A 14,372-nucleotide genomic window follows, 5' to 3' on the forward strand; every position below is an offset into this window, starting at 1 on the left:
GAAATGGGAAATCGGTACTGTGTAGGCGTCCTCCAGTGAAGAATTGTTAAACTGAGCAGGAGGATTTCGTTGGCTTACGGAGGGCTCTGTGACCTGGCTCCTGAGAGACAGACAAGCAGACAGACAACCACACAGACAGACAGCCACCTGCCTCCACACAGCAGCTTGTCACCTTTTCCTTGTCCTCCTCTCTCTGAAGGTCACTGCTCTCAACCTTGCTGTCACCGTCTTCACTTTTTCCCCTCACTTTCTCACCTTCTCTCCTTCCTCCTTTCCCCCTTTTTAACTTCCCCTTGTTTCTAAACTCCACCCTTTTCTATCATTTTCCTCTGTCCCTCTATTTGATGACCCCTACTGTTCTTTTATTCTCTTCCTTCCCCCCCGTTCTTTCAACTCTTCTCCCTCCTTTCTCTCCTTCCTCTCCTCCCTTCTCTCTCCTCTCTTTGGCGGCCATCCGTCCCTCAGCCCTGCGTAGCTGCTCTACGGGCGACAGCCTCCTGTCCCAAGCCTTTATCCGCAGCGCTAAAAGTGCCCCTGTCCTCGTCCATCACCACCACCCTCTCCTGCCTGACTCTGTCCTCACTCCCCTAGCTGACAAGCTGGCAGGTAGAGCCCACTACTCTACGCCTGTACCTGTGTCTTTATCTGTATCTCTACCAACTTCACTTCTTCATTCACTATCTGTGTGTACTTCTTGTCTGCCTTTGCATATGTGTGTATGCAATGTTTTCTATGCTTGCGACTCCACACAGCCTGCTCGTCTTGGGGGGGGGGGGGGCTCTTGTTTGCTGCCACACCATTTCATAAACAACTGAAAGGATATTTCTCTCAGGCCAAGACTCTGGGGGTGTTTTTAAAGTTTAAAAAAAAAAGTGTTTGTCCTGCATGTGGTTTGGGGTGCCTCCCTATTCCCTATCATTGTATGGTTTTGATGACATCTGCTCCAAATGACAGATATTGTCAACCCAGAGCTGATTTTTGGATGAATTCTCATTTGCTGTTATTGATGTATTCTAATTAGTCTTTTTCCTCTGTGGCAGCTGTTTTGTCTTTTGATATGGATATTATTTGATGCAACTGAAATATTCATTTATTAACCATGAAAAGGAATGCTGTTTTTGCCATGTTTTGTGTACCATTGTTTTTGTATCCGTGAACATGCATACATAACGTTTGGTGCTCCTGGTTCCAGCGATATTGGGTTAGAATAAACCATTGATACAAGCTCACCTACCGTCTACCACCTGATCCTCTAATCCTATACACATATATTAGATGTATAGGCAATTATAGACATGCAATTGATTTGATTTGACAATGCCCACAGAAGCTGCATATGGACATGTCTGCAAACTATATAAGATCATATCGCTGGACCACATTGTTGTGTATGTTACTGTTTCCATTCCCATCGCTGTATTTCCTGCATGTAGAGTTAGTAGGACCCATCTCCAGTGAGCTGTGCTCTGTGCCCCCCCCCTCTGTCCAGACATGGACGATCCCCCGATGGCATCTCGGACCCCCAGGATCCGCCACTGTTCCCAGAGCGAGGATACCCCGGCTTCGGAGTTGTTTTCGGCGTCTTGCGACCTGGACCCCCAGGGGTCCACGCTCCCCCGTAGCAGCAGCGCCTCCGACATCATGGAGCCCTTCATCGCCGAGAGGGTCAAAGGTGCACTTCCTGTCCCTGACAGTCCCCCCTCTCACCCCACCACTGCTGTCTCTGTCCCCCACCACCACGCCCTGCACCCCCCCAAACCCCCCACTACCCTAGGTAGCAGCGTGGCCTCTCTGGAGGTGGGGGATAGCATCTATGACCACCTGTGGCAGATGATAGGCCCCCGCCCCCTTGCCCCTGACTGGACGTGTGGTGGAACTTCCTTCTCCACCCTCACCCAGTCCTCTGAGAGAGAGGAGGAGGGGGAGACTGAGGGGGAGGAGGACCTGCTTAGCTCTCTCAGGGAGTATCTGATGCAAAGAAGCCTGGAGGAGGGAGGTGGAGGGGGGGAGAGGAGGGGCCCTCGTGAGACTGTGGAAGGTAGCACTGTGGCTGTGACTGTACAGTCAGCGTCACAGCAGGTCAGGAAACAGGTCCAGGTAAGGCAGCAGAGCAGCTTGGACTCAGCAGAGGAGGACAGTGCAGAGGCAGAGCAGCAGCCTCCTGAGAGGAGCATTTATGAGTGTCTGGAGCAGAGTGATGACTGGGAGCTGGCCAGCAGGGGGTGCTCTAGTCTAGACCAGCAGGTAACTCTTCAAAGCACAGAGAATAGGGGAGAGCCCCACTTGGTCAGGCAGGATGCCACAGAGTGTGAGTATAATAACGAGACAGGAGGTTCAGGCCTACAAGCCCCTCAGCCCCGGCAGCAGTCCCATTCTCTCCACCATTCCCTCAAGCCCAGGTTGGTCCGGGGCAAGCTCAAAAAGCACCACGGGGGAGGGGTGCACGTCAGTTTCCGGCCCTCCACAGAGTCTGTCCAGTTCCACAACCCTCTAGACTCCAAGGAGGCCCACTGGAGGACCAGGCTGCGCCGCCTCAGCCACTTCAGCAGCCACTCTGTAGGAGTGGGGGGGTCTGGAGGTGCAGGTTTGGGTGGGTCAAAGGGTAAAGAGAGGTCAGGAGGGGAGGGGGTGAGCGGAAACGGGGAGCAGCCTGATGGGGAGGCCAGTGGAGTGGGGGGTCATGCGACAGGGCAAGGGCGTGTCCGTCTTGGGCGCTCTGCCCTTCGGCCCCGTGGGACCCGGTCCAGATCCCAGGATGCGGAATCGGGGATCAGTCCCTCTCGGCAGCAGCAGGGGGCTCTGTTGGGCGGTGTGTATAAATCTGTGGTCCATGCTCTCTCCAAGCCCAAGGCCCACGCCTCCGGCTCAGCGTCTCCCCAGCGGCACAGCAAAGCCCCCGGCGGGGCCACAGAGGCGCCCCTGAGGGACCTGTACACTCATGTATTGGGCTATTTTGGAAGAAAAGCACCAGGTGAGAGACTTCAGTTGCGTTGCTGTGCTCCAAGGCACTACCACAACATGGAAAACAAAACGACAAAACAAAAACACAAAGCATCACCGTTCTATCTCCTCCGTCTTTTCCGTTTTTAATTAACAGTTTTTTGCTGAATGTGGATTGAATTGAAGCTTTTTTTTTGTGTTTCCTGTTTTAAAGTACTGTAGCTGACACAATCCAAAAAAAGAACCGAAGGCCCCCCTTCCTCTCCTCCTGGGACGGCTCCCCCCTCCTCCTCTTCTTCCTCCAGCTTCTGGGACTAAATCTCTGCTGCCCCTCCCCTTCCCTCCCTGGATGCTGCATGCGGCCTCACACGTCCTCCTCAGATCACACAACACCATACAGCCCAACACATTCACTGCACACACACACTGGTCAATTCTACAATCTCATCAGGCCAAAACAGGCTAACTAATTTACAATAATACATTGAAATATAACACACACAGTGTAGCATTATAATGTCCTCTAAAGTCCATTGCTTTCATTTATACAGGAACATTAGCCTGGGAAATGTGTCTGTCCTCTAGTCTGCGCTGATGCTCTGACATGTCATTTTACCTCCAACCAGGTGGAGGCAGTATAGCCCTTCTGATGGAGAATAGGATTTCAGCACCACCAACTGGCAGGAAAGCTTTAAGCTGGGTCCTCTTGAGTCACCTCAATGACACACTACTGCAAAGTCCCATGTCTCTTCTTTTTTCTTCCCCTTGGTTTTACTGATACTATTTTAACAGTTAACGCAAAGATTTAGTGGCTTAGGGCAGTAGACACTTAAAACAAAAATGTCAGGTCACTAGAACTAAAACCAATTTGGAAACTCAGACTAACCAGAGAAAGTCTCAGGGCATGATGGGGACAAACTCTTTGCTCTCTGCTTCTCTCTGACAATCCAGCCCAACGGAGTGAAAAAGTACATATAATAACCACTACCACTCTGTTTTAATAATGTGTCATGGCCTTTTTCTGTGTATGCTGCCTCATCTTTCAGTACCTCTTGGCTACCCAGTTAACACACTGGCTACCCTCTCACCTAACCACAGTTGAGTTAACGTAGCTTGACTAATCTCTGTTCTGTGGTGTGCTGTACTCATGGCCTCTCTCTGGGAATGCATGTGAGTAACTCCTGCATTGCTTCACTGGTTGTACCCTGTTGTGTTGGTTGGCTTTTCTTTAAGGTTGTTCTGTTGAGCTTTGTGCATCAGTTACCTTAATTCTTATTCTCTATATAACATCACATACAACACCACCGTCACCTTACTGTATGGACTGATACTTTCACACAGGCACACATTTCCGAACTTAACATTCTCCACAGCCTATAGGAAGGACATGCGTTCAAGAATTTTTTTCCCCAATGCTATTGTGTTGATCTGTATGCTAGTGAGGTGAAGATGCTAGTAGTTGTCGTGCTGTGTGTGTCAGTATCTAGAACGGTGGGGTGACGTGCATGTCCTTTGCTCTCTGCCTGAACACAGCCAACAAAGAGGAAACTTGTCAGAAGATGCGGCCTGTGTCCAGTGACGCAGGCAACAGCAGCCAAAACTTTGGCGACCTGATGGACGAGTTTATCCAAGAGCGTCTGCGAGCGGGAGGCACCTCTGTAAGTCGCCGTTCCATTCTCTATTTTCTCTATTAAGCTCATGCTCTCACACACGCACACTTAGTTTATCAGCTGAGTGAGTAAGTGAATGTCCTCATCTCATGCTCCCTGAGTGTTTAACTTTATTCCTAACATCAGAGTACTATCTTCTCTCTACCCCTTTCTCTCACTCACATGTCCTATCTACCTCTCTTTGCAGGGTATGACCAGGCGTGGCAGCAGCCCCGGTAGTCTGGAGATCCCTAAGGACCTGCCAGAACTCCTGAACCGTCAGAACTCCACACGACCCGTGGACGACCCCGGCGTGCCCTCCGAGTGGACCTCCCCCGCCAGTGGCAGCAGCAGCGACTTAATCAGCTCCGACAGCCAATCGGATTCATTTAACGCCTTCCAGTATGCCAACTGCAAGTTTGAAAGTAAGTCTGACATCACCACGGTTGCTGCTTGCTCACAGTGTAAAAAAACATGGCGGTGTAACTAAGTAACATAGCAGTGGAGTGTGTTAGAGTGGATTGTAGCTTGCTCTTGACATGTTGGAGGAGGACTACTTTCTCTGACCGTTGTGGCGCTGTTAGATTTCAGCTTTGGTCCAGATGGCGTTGGTGCGGGGTCGTTGGACCAGGATAACACTAGCCTGGGAGGAGTACCCCAGACTGCAGAGGAACAGGAGCTGTCCAGCCTCACCACCCTGCACATTGACTCAGAGACCAGTAGTCTGAGCCAGCTTGGCCTGTCTGCAGATACCGTCACCATCACAGGTCAGAGCTACAGATCAACAAATCAGAATACATCACCTTTCAATGTCCACATCTCTCATCCTTTTCTACAACAGTGACTTTCCTACTTAACAAAATCACTTGAATCATCTGGAAAAATATGGATTAAATCCAATCAACTATTATTACTACCTAATTAATTACATTCCTTTGTTTGTGACTCCCTCCAGGTTCAGAGAGTGCGTCCCCGATGCATTCCCTGGGGGGTTCCCGCTCTCAGACCCCGTCCCCAGCCACGCTGACCGCTGAACATGTAGCTCTGCAGCACAAGGACCTGCAGCTGGATGAGAAAATACATCACTCTGTAGTACAGACTCCAGATGACCTGGGTAATACGCATACACACTGCTCTCATCACCTAACGCACAACACACTCAGCACTTTTTGGATACTAAAAGTGCCATCCCTTCTATCCTCTCAGAAACCAGTGAGTTCCCTACAGAGGACTCCAGTGTGATGGCTGGTGGCTCGCTGACCGGTTGGCACGCTGACGTTGCCACGGTGATGTGGCGGAGAATGCTAGGCATTCTGGGAGATGTGAACACCATTAAGGACCCAGAGATCCACGCGCAGGTCTTTGACTACCTCTGTGAGCTGTGGCAGAACCTGGCCAAGGTAGGGAATCATGGGAGCCAATCCGACTGTGTACTCCATACATTGACAGGCCCTTAGATCGCGTCACACATCAGACTGGTTCACACAAGACACTCACTCATGACATTCACTCACTCTCTCTCTCTCCGCCTCTATCATTCATTGTGTCTCTCTCCCTCTCTTTCTCGCATCAGATCAGAGATAATCTGGGGATCTCTCTGGACAACCAGTCGTCTCCTCCTCCCCCGGTCCTCATCCCTCCCCTTCGGATCCTCACCCCCTGGCTCTTCAAAGTTCGTACCTCTCACCGTTCCATTTTATAATCCGTTCTGGAAAAGTCACTTCACTTCTTCACACGTTATCCTCTGAATTTCAGGGAAGAAAATGTGCAGATGCAAGCGAACATTCTTTTTTTATCATGACCCTGATGTAAAAGTGGACAGAGTTATACTTCTACTCTTGTGTCTGTGACTGCTTGTTGTTCACTGTACAGGCGACCATGCTGACTGAGAGGTACAAACAGGGGAAGCTGCATGCCTACAAGCTCATCTGTAAGATCATGAAGAGGAGGCAGGACGTATCACCCAACTCTGACTTCCTCACACACTTCTACAACATCATGCACTGTGGCCTCATGCATGTCGACCAGGTGTGTTTGTGTGTGGCAATCTGCCAATCTCCTCGCGTCATGGTGAATATTGGTCTCCTTCTCTCTCTAACACTCTCACTCTCTGTGTTTCTCAGGACATAGTGAATACCATCATTAAGCACTGTTCTCCTCGGTTCTTCTGCGTCGGCCTTCCCGGGGCCACCATGCTCATCCTGGACTTTATCATCGCAGCCAGCAGAGTCACAGCCTGCTCTTCGCTAAACGTGAGAACATCACCACCATTCACCCTCTCTGATTCCATATACACACAAATTATCAGGGCTCAGAATTGTCACCAAAACATACTCATTTGCGACCCTTTGACTTGGCAGTGCGACACCAATTTTTAAGTCTTAGCTTGGGCGCCAATGAATTGTTTTAGCTGGTCACTTTAGTTTTTGGTTCACAATAAAAATACAAAACATTATTATTGTGACATTCTGACAGAGAGGGGAGTTACAGCTGTCTGTGAATATAATTTATCACATCTCAATTTTGAGTTAATGGCACCACTTTACAGCCGGAGTAGGCTATGTAGTACACTATTTATACAAAAGTATGTGGGCAGCCCTTCAAATGAGTGGATTCGGCTATTTCAGCCACACCTCTTGCTGACAGGTGTATAAAATCAAGCGCACAGCCATGCAATCTCCGTAGACAAACATTGGCAGTAGAATGGCCTTACTGAAGAGCGCGGTGATTTTCAACATGGCACCGTCATGGGATGCCACCTTTCCAGAGCTGCCTCGGTCAACTGTAAGTGCTGTTATTGTGAAGTGAAACATACTTTTATAAGCCCAATCATTGCGCAACAATTCTAAAGGCAATCGCGTGTTAAAAACAGTTTTGCTGGCCACAATTAAGTAGAGCAATTTTTGGTAATTGAAGCGCGCTTCTCATTCAAGTGCATAGGCAACCGTAGGCAGGCTTCAGCATGGTAGATTGGTGATAGTAGATTGACATAGGCTTGTGATGAGATCCAACTGGGAATTATATTTTGTTATCGAAGCTCTAGTTTTTAAATATAATATAGTTTGAGAATAACAATATTGTCAGGCCAGGCGTATAGCCAATATGCTGTGATAATCTATTTGGCCTACTGCCCAAACCTCATTCCTACAGAACTGTTTCTATTAGGTTCATGTTACATTTCTTTTAAGTATATATGAAAAAATATATCAATCTGAGTGGTAGATCTCGCCTTGTTTTTTGACTGTGAAAGTGATCTTGACACACTTCTGAATGCACCACGCTACACTGACCCCCAGTACAGTTCGATAGTCTGTTTCAACACCGTCATCTTCTGTTTGCCCATGACTGGATTGCAAAGGATAGTGTTGTGATATGGATTTAAACAGTGGATGTGAGTTGACACCCCGTCTGTCCGTCTGTCAGGCCCCGCGGGTGGAGGCTCAGATCCTGCTGGGTTCTCTGGTGTGTTTCCCTAACCTGTATGAGGAGCTGCCCGCCCTGCACCCCACCACCGCTGACGTGGTCATGACCAAGTTCAGAGACGTCAAGGTAACTGTCCTCATGTAGGGTGGTTGCTTAACTCTTGTCTTCAACCTGCTTTACTCTATTGCTTCAACCTGTAGTAACCGGTTCCAGAGAAGTGGTCATTTTGTACCATTTTACAAGATGGTCAGAGAGAGGGGTATATTGAAAATATAGGAGGGGGACAGAGTTTGTCAAAGGGCAGTGGGCGTTGAGTTTATTACCAATACTGACAGGGGCATTAATGACCTGGAGGTGGCATCACTAATCACCAGTAACCGTTAGACCACCTAACCCACATACTGTTTGATGTTGTATCAAACACACATTAAACCTAATTACTTTTTTTTTCTATCCCTGTGGTGCTGAGGGAGCATCAACGCCAGCCTAGCTAACTCTCTAATGGGTGATTAGCTATGCCACAGGCGCCCATTCACAGGACCTTGTTGTTATTGGGCCGCTTTTGGTTGATTGCTGGTTAAAGAGCTAATTCCATGCATGAGAGCGTTTCATATTTGGACAGAGAATTTCACACGATGGCATCTGATAGCCTGGGTCTGGCTATGAATGACAAAGCACTGGTTAATTCAGCCAATAGGGAGTCTGTTTTGTATGTGTGTGCATCTGTGTTTTCAGCAGACCTACAGATTTTGCTGGAGCCCGGGGAATAAAACCGTCTGATTCGTACATTCATCTGTCGATTGATTGACTCTGTTCTTTGTTTTAGGAACACATCATCAAACACATCCTGAGTTCAGCAAGAGATGAGCCTTCAGCCCCAGCCAGGTATTTTTCTCACGTCTCGAGCTCTTGAATTAAACGACAATCAACATTTACATCACTGACATAGATTATACGAAAACATACATAGACAGTTGTGAGGTAGATTACTAGCATATGACAGTAAAGGAGTCTTTGTCTCTCTGACCTGAGGAAGACATCTGCCCAGTAGATTAATGTAATAATAATGGTGATAATGGTTGTGGCAGACAATAGGCCATGAGAGCTGGGGTTTTGGAGGGGGAAATAATCAATGCTGTCAGATTTGTCTGGTCATCCATACTATAACCTAGCCAGACAGACAGATTAAGCCAAGTGTCATCTGAAGTAATCCACTGACTGTAGACTTATGGGGGAGTGAGGAGTAGTGTACTCCCCTTGCTGCCTTCTGTGTCCCAAATGGAACCCTATTTTCTATATAGTGCACTACTTTTGACCAGAGCCCTATGGGCCCTGGTCAGAAATTTGACACTTTATATGGAATAGGGTTCTATTTGGTGGACAGTCTCTGTCTTCTGCAGGACCGGGCCCCCTCTGTGTAAGAGGTGCTAGTTTGGGTGTCCGTGCCACGGTGTTAGACAGCTAAATACTGAGAGACCTGGGGGGCTGGACGTGAGGGAATGGGGAGGAGGGTGTCACTGTTTTGTCTGTGGTGACATTTAAAACAGTCCTTGGTTATACTGTAGTCTACACAGCATATTGTCCCTGTTCGTCTCATACAAGGTCAGACTGACAATGACATTACCAGTTGATTAAGCGTTTACATTGCATTTGGAATGTATTCAGACCCCTTCCCCTTTTCCACGCTTTGTTACGTTACAGCCTTGTTCTAAAATGGATTAAATTAATGTTTTTCCTCATCAATCTACACACAATACCACATAATGACTGTGAAAACAGGTTTTTAGAAATCTTTGCAAATGTAATAAAAATTAACGGATACCATTTTTACATAAGCATTCAGACCCTTTGCTATGAGACTCGAAATTGAGCTCAGGTGCATCCTGTTTCCATTGATCATCCTTGAAATGTTTCTACAACTTGATAGGAGTCCACCTTCTTATATATTCAATTGGTTGGACGTGATTTGGAAAGCCATACACCTGTCTACATAAGGTCCCACAGTTGACATTGCATGTCAGATCAAAAACCAATCCATGAGGTCCAAGGAATAGTCCGTAGAGCTTCGAGACAGGATTGTGTGGAGGCACAGATCTGGGGAAGGGTACCACATTTCTCTTGTCGTATTGAAGGTCCCCAAGAACACAGTGGCATCCATCATTCTTAAATGTTTGGAACCACCAATACAATTTCTGGAGCTTGCCGCACGGCCAAACTGAGAAATCGGGGGAGAAGGACCTTGGTCATGGAGGTGACCAAGAACCTGATGTTCACTTTGACAGAGCTCCAGAGTTCCTCTTTGGTGATGTAAGAACCTTCCAGAACGACAACCATCTCTGCAGCACTCCACCAATCAGGCCTTTGCCAAAAGGCACTAAAGGACTCTCAGACCATGAGAAACAAGATTCTTTGGTTTGATGAAACCAAGATTGAACTCTTTGGCCTGATTGCCAAGCGTCACATCTGGAGGAAACCTGGCACCATCCCTACGGTAAAGCATGGTGGTGGCAGCATCATGCTTTGGGGAAGTTTTCAGCGGCAGGGACTGGGAGACTAGTCAGGATCGAGGGAAAGATGAACGGAGCAAAGTACAGAGAGATCCTTGATGAAAACCTGTTCCAGAATACTCAGGACCTCAGACTGGGGCGAATGTTCACCTTCCAACAGGACAACGACCCTAAACACACAGCCAAGACAGCGCAGGAGTGGCTTCGCGACAAGTCTCTGAATGTCCTTGAGTGGCCCAGCCAGAGCCCGGACTTGAACCCGATCGAACATCTCTGGAGAGACCTGAAAATAGCTGTGCAGCGAAGCTCCCCATCCAACCTGACAGAGGTTGAGAGGATCTGTGGAGAAGAATAGGAGAAACTTCCCAAATACAGTTGTACCAAGTAAAGGGTCTGAATAGTTATGTAAATGTGATATTTCAGTTTTTTTTTATACCTTTTGCTAACATTTCAAAAAAAAATGTCATTGTCTGTAGATTGAGAGGAAAAAAACGATTTAATCAATTTTAGAATAAGACTGTAACGTAACAAAATGTGGACAAAGTCAAGAGGTCTGAATACTTTCCAAATGCACTGTATGTATGTGTTAATGTGGGTTTATGGGTTACCAACTTTAACATGTGACATAATTTATAATTGGCTAAGATGAATGAATGAATAGGTGTCGTGTTTGCCCCCGTCAGGTGTGTGGCCCTGTGCAGTCTGGGTATCTGGCTGTGTGAGGAGTTGGTCCACGGCACCCAACACACTCAGATCAAAGAAGCCCTCAACGTCATCTGTGTCACTCTGAAGGTAGCTATATATAATATGCCACTTTACTTAGCAGACGCTTTTGTCTAAAGTGACTAATAGTTCTGTGATGTGATCGCTGCAGGAATTGAACCCATAACCTTGGTGCTTTTGGCATCATCTGCCATGCACAGTGACTTGAATTTTGAAATGTGTTGCCTTTCCTTCATCCCTTGCCATGGGAAGTGTTCTGTTGCAGTCCCTGGTTAGAAGTAGAACAGCAGCAGCAGTCTCCCTGTGGCCTGCCCTGGTCTGTGTGGTGTTTACTGGCACACTTAGTTTTAGCCTGCCTGGAGAGAGAGCGATGGGCTGCACTGAGTAGCCAGAAGAAGCTTACTGACAGTACCGTCTGGTCTGGGCCCCCCCACACACTCACACCACCCAACTCTAACCCAGCTAAATCTGGCCCGACTGTCAACATGTTTGGCTTCTCCACTGCGCTCCACTCTCCTCAGACAGAAGGCTAATCCAGTGAAGAATGCATGCTCCACCGACCTCAAGGAATTATTATATTTCTATCGTCTGAAATGAGGGCGCTTGCCAAACGGGCCCCCCTTCTCTCCCTCCTCCTGTCCATACTGTTGTCCAATCAAATGGGATGGCTGGTGATCCGGCCCATTGTTTTGTGTGGGCATTGGCACTGCTGGTCTGGAGAAGCACTCTGCAGTCTTCCTGAGCCAGGGTCACAATGAGAAGGAGAGGAGGGTCGTCTCCCTGAGCCCCTCACACACCCCTCACACAGTCACAATGGCTCTTGCTCAATTGTCTAAAATGTCCGTCCTCTCCACCTCCTTTCCTTTATTGCACTGATCTGAAATATCTGACCAGGTGAAAGCCTGTCACCTTTTCACCTATCAAGTCTTTTCCAATTGGTGAAGATGAAAGGGAGGAGATTTTTAAGCAATTAAGATGGTGCCAGAGAGAGGAGGAGGGAATAGCAGAGCCCCTTCAGCCTACACCTCTCACAGCGAGAGGAGGGTCGAGCCCCCCACCCTCCCTCTCAATGAGTGTTTGGGCCTCTTCCAGTCAGCAGAATTAGGCTCATCCACACCTTAATCCTGATCACAGATCAAGACAGTCTCTGACACAATGTGCTGTTTTTCTCCTGTCAGCTTGGCTCTACACCAGGGATGGGCAACTTTGATGGGGGGTGGGGGCCACAAAAAAATTAACTCATCATGAGGGGCTGCAGTGGCTCGTGGGTCTGCGTAGCCACATCCATACCCACACATGCAGTCAGAGTCCTAGACTTTTGGAGGCCCTAAGTCAAGTTGTGTTGAGGGAGGCAGTTTTATAGCAAGTTTGCTGCAATTCTACCATTTTGCCATGGAGCGGAAAGAAGATTTAGCAATTTTATAACTAATTTCATGCAATTCTAGAAATTATGCCAATAGGGTGGAGAGAAATGTTTGCAGTTTTTAATATGATATCTAAGTGAGTGACTAACAAAATCAATGGCTGCCCCCCGTTCACTAATTCAACCATTTTCACTACAATCTACAAAATGTTAGCTGACAAGGGCTTATTAAGTGGCTGTCATTTACTGACAAAACAAGCAAAAATGCTGATGCAGCCTCATTTCGAAATGGCACATGGTGTATTCTACTATTCTAATTCTCAACAGTAAGTTGAGATGTGAAAATACTTGTTTTATTAATGCATTCACACGCACATCCACGCATACATGACTCTACCCAAACGTCCCACTGGGAACACAATGTTTTAATCAACGTTGTTCCCACTTCATTTCAATGAAGTTAACTTGAACCAACATGGTTCTACCAACTGTAGCTCAGTTGGTAGAGCATGGCGCTTGTAACGCCAGGGTAGTGGGTTCGATCCCCCGGGACCACCCATACGTAGAATGTATGCACACATGACTGTAAGTCGCTTTGGATAAAAGCGTCTGCTAAATGGCATATATTATTATTATTATATTATGTTTTTTATGTGTTTTTGGCGGGGGGAGATTGATCTGCAGACCTACAAGGGGGCGGGGGGGGGGGGGGGGCTGCGGACCACAAGTTGCCCATCCCTGCTCTACACTACTCTACATCTGCTGAGAGTAGTCAGTGTGTGTTTTTGTCTGTTTTTTTGTTTTTCAGTTTCCAAATAAAACTGTTGCGCTGGTGGCCTCCGACATTCTGCACTTGCTCATAAACTATGTCGATGACCTTCAGAAATTCCCCCCCAGACACTCCAAAGAAAATAGTTGAGGTAAATTTGCGTGTCCATTTTATTTATGCGTTAAGGTATGCAAATTATTCCTGGAGCTTTTCAAGAGTATCCTTTTTGCTTTCAATTTTGTTTTAACTCTTGTTTCAGATCCTCATAGCGACCGTAACTCACCTGCTCCCCACCACAGAATCTTCCCCTCATGAACTGGACAAGAGGGTATGTCACCTCACCTCATACACAACTCTATTAATAATACAACGTTACTGTTAGTTTTCTGTTTACAGTACTGGCCTGACATGGTTTTTTGCAGAAGCACAATTCATTTTCTATCATGATCCAGTATTTTGTTCTCTGCTTTATTGATGTAATCAAACTGTATTTGTTGTGGCCTGTCTGTCCCTAGTTGGTGGTGTCTCTGCTGTTGTGCCTCCTGGATTGGGTGATGGCCCTGCCTCCTAAGACTCTGCTGCAGCCTGTCCAAACACTCAGCCCTGACAAGGACAAGCCAGACAAGTCTGTCCTCAGCTGTATCTATAAGGTATGCCCAATCCAAAAATGTAACTTTCTATCTGAGCTTTCTGAAGTAGCATTGTGAATTGATTGACTTCAAGACAATATATACAGTTTAAATACATTTAAACATAGTTTTTCCACAATTCCTGACATGTTATCCTCATAAAAATTCCCTGTCTTAGGTCAGTTAGGATCACCACTTTATTTTAAGGATGTGAAATGTCAGAATAATAGTAGAGTGATTTATTTCAGCTTTTATTTATTTCGTCAGTGGGTCAGTAGTTTACATACACTCAATTAGTATTTGGTAGCATTGCCTTTAAATTGTTTAACATGGGTCAAATGTTTTGGAGCCTTCCACAAGCTTCCCACA

General features: G+C 47.1%; 1 protein-coding gene across 1 annotated transcript in view; it reads left to right on the top strand.

Moving 5' to 3' along the window:
* The window catches only part of LOC124001787 (ral GTPase-activating protein subunit alpha-1-like), a 77,543-nt gene that overhangs the window by 32,095 nt on the left and 31,076 nt on the right, over positions 1–14,372 (top strand). The window contains 16 exon segments of the mRNA XM_046308862.1: positions 1,490–2,971; positions 4,474–4,598; positions 4,798–5,014; positions 5,174–5,356; positions 5,545–5,703; positions 5,796–5,989; positions 6,163–6,261; positions 6,462–6,617; positions 6,713–6,841; positions 8,013–8,138; positions 8,839–8,897; positions 11,203–11,311; positions 13,414–13,494; positions 13,496–13,525; positions 13,634–13,702; positions 13,890–14,024. Of these exon segments, the coding sequence (XP_046164818.1) occupies positions 1,490–2,971; positions 4,474–4,598; positions 4,798–5,014; positions 5,174–5,356; positions 5,545–5,703; positions 5,796–5,989; positions 6,163–6,261; positions 6,462–6,617; positions 6,713–6,841; positions 8,013–8,138; positions 8,839–8,897; positions 11,203–11,311; positions 13,414–13,494; positions 13,496–13,525; positions 13,634–13,702; positions 13,890–14,024 (3,353 nt within the window).

This window comes from Oncorhynchus gorbuscha, linkage group LG17 (genome assembly GCF_021184085.1).
Source record: "Oncorhynchus gorbuscha isolate QuinsamMale2020 ecotype Even-year linkage group LG17, OgorEven_v1.0, whole genome shotgun sequence".
NCBI classification, from domain to species: Eukaryota; Metazoa; Chordata; class Actinopteri; order Salmoniformes; family Salmonidae; genus Oncorhynchus; species Oncorhynchus gorbuscha.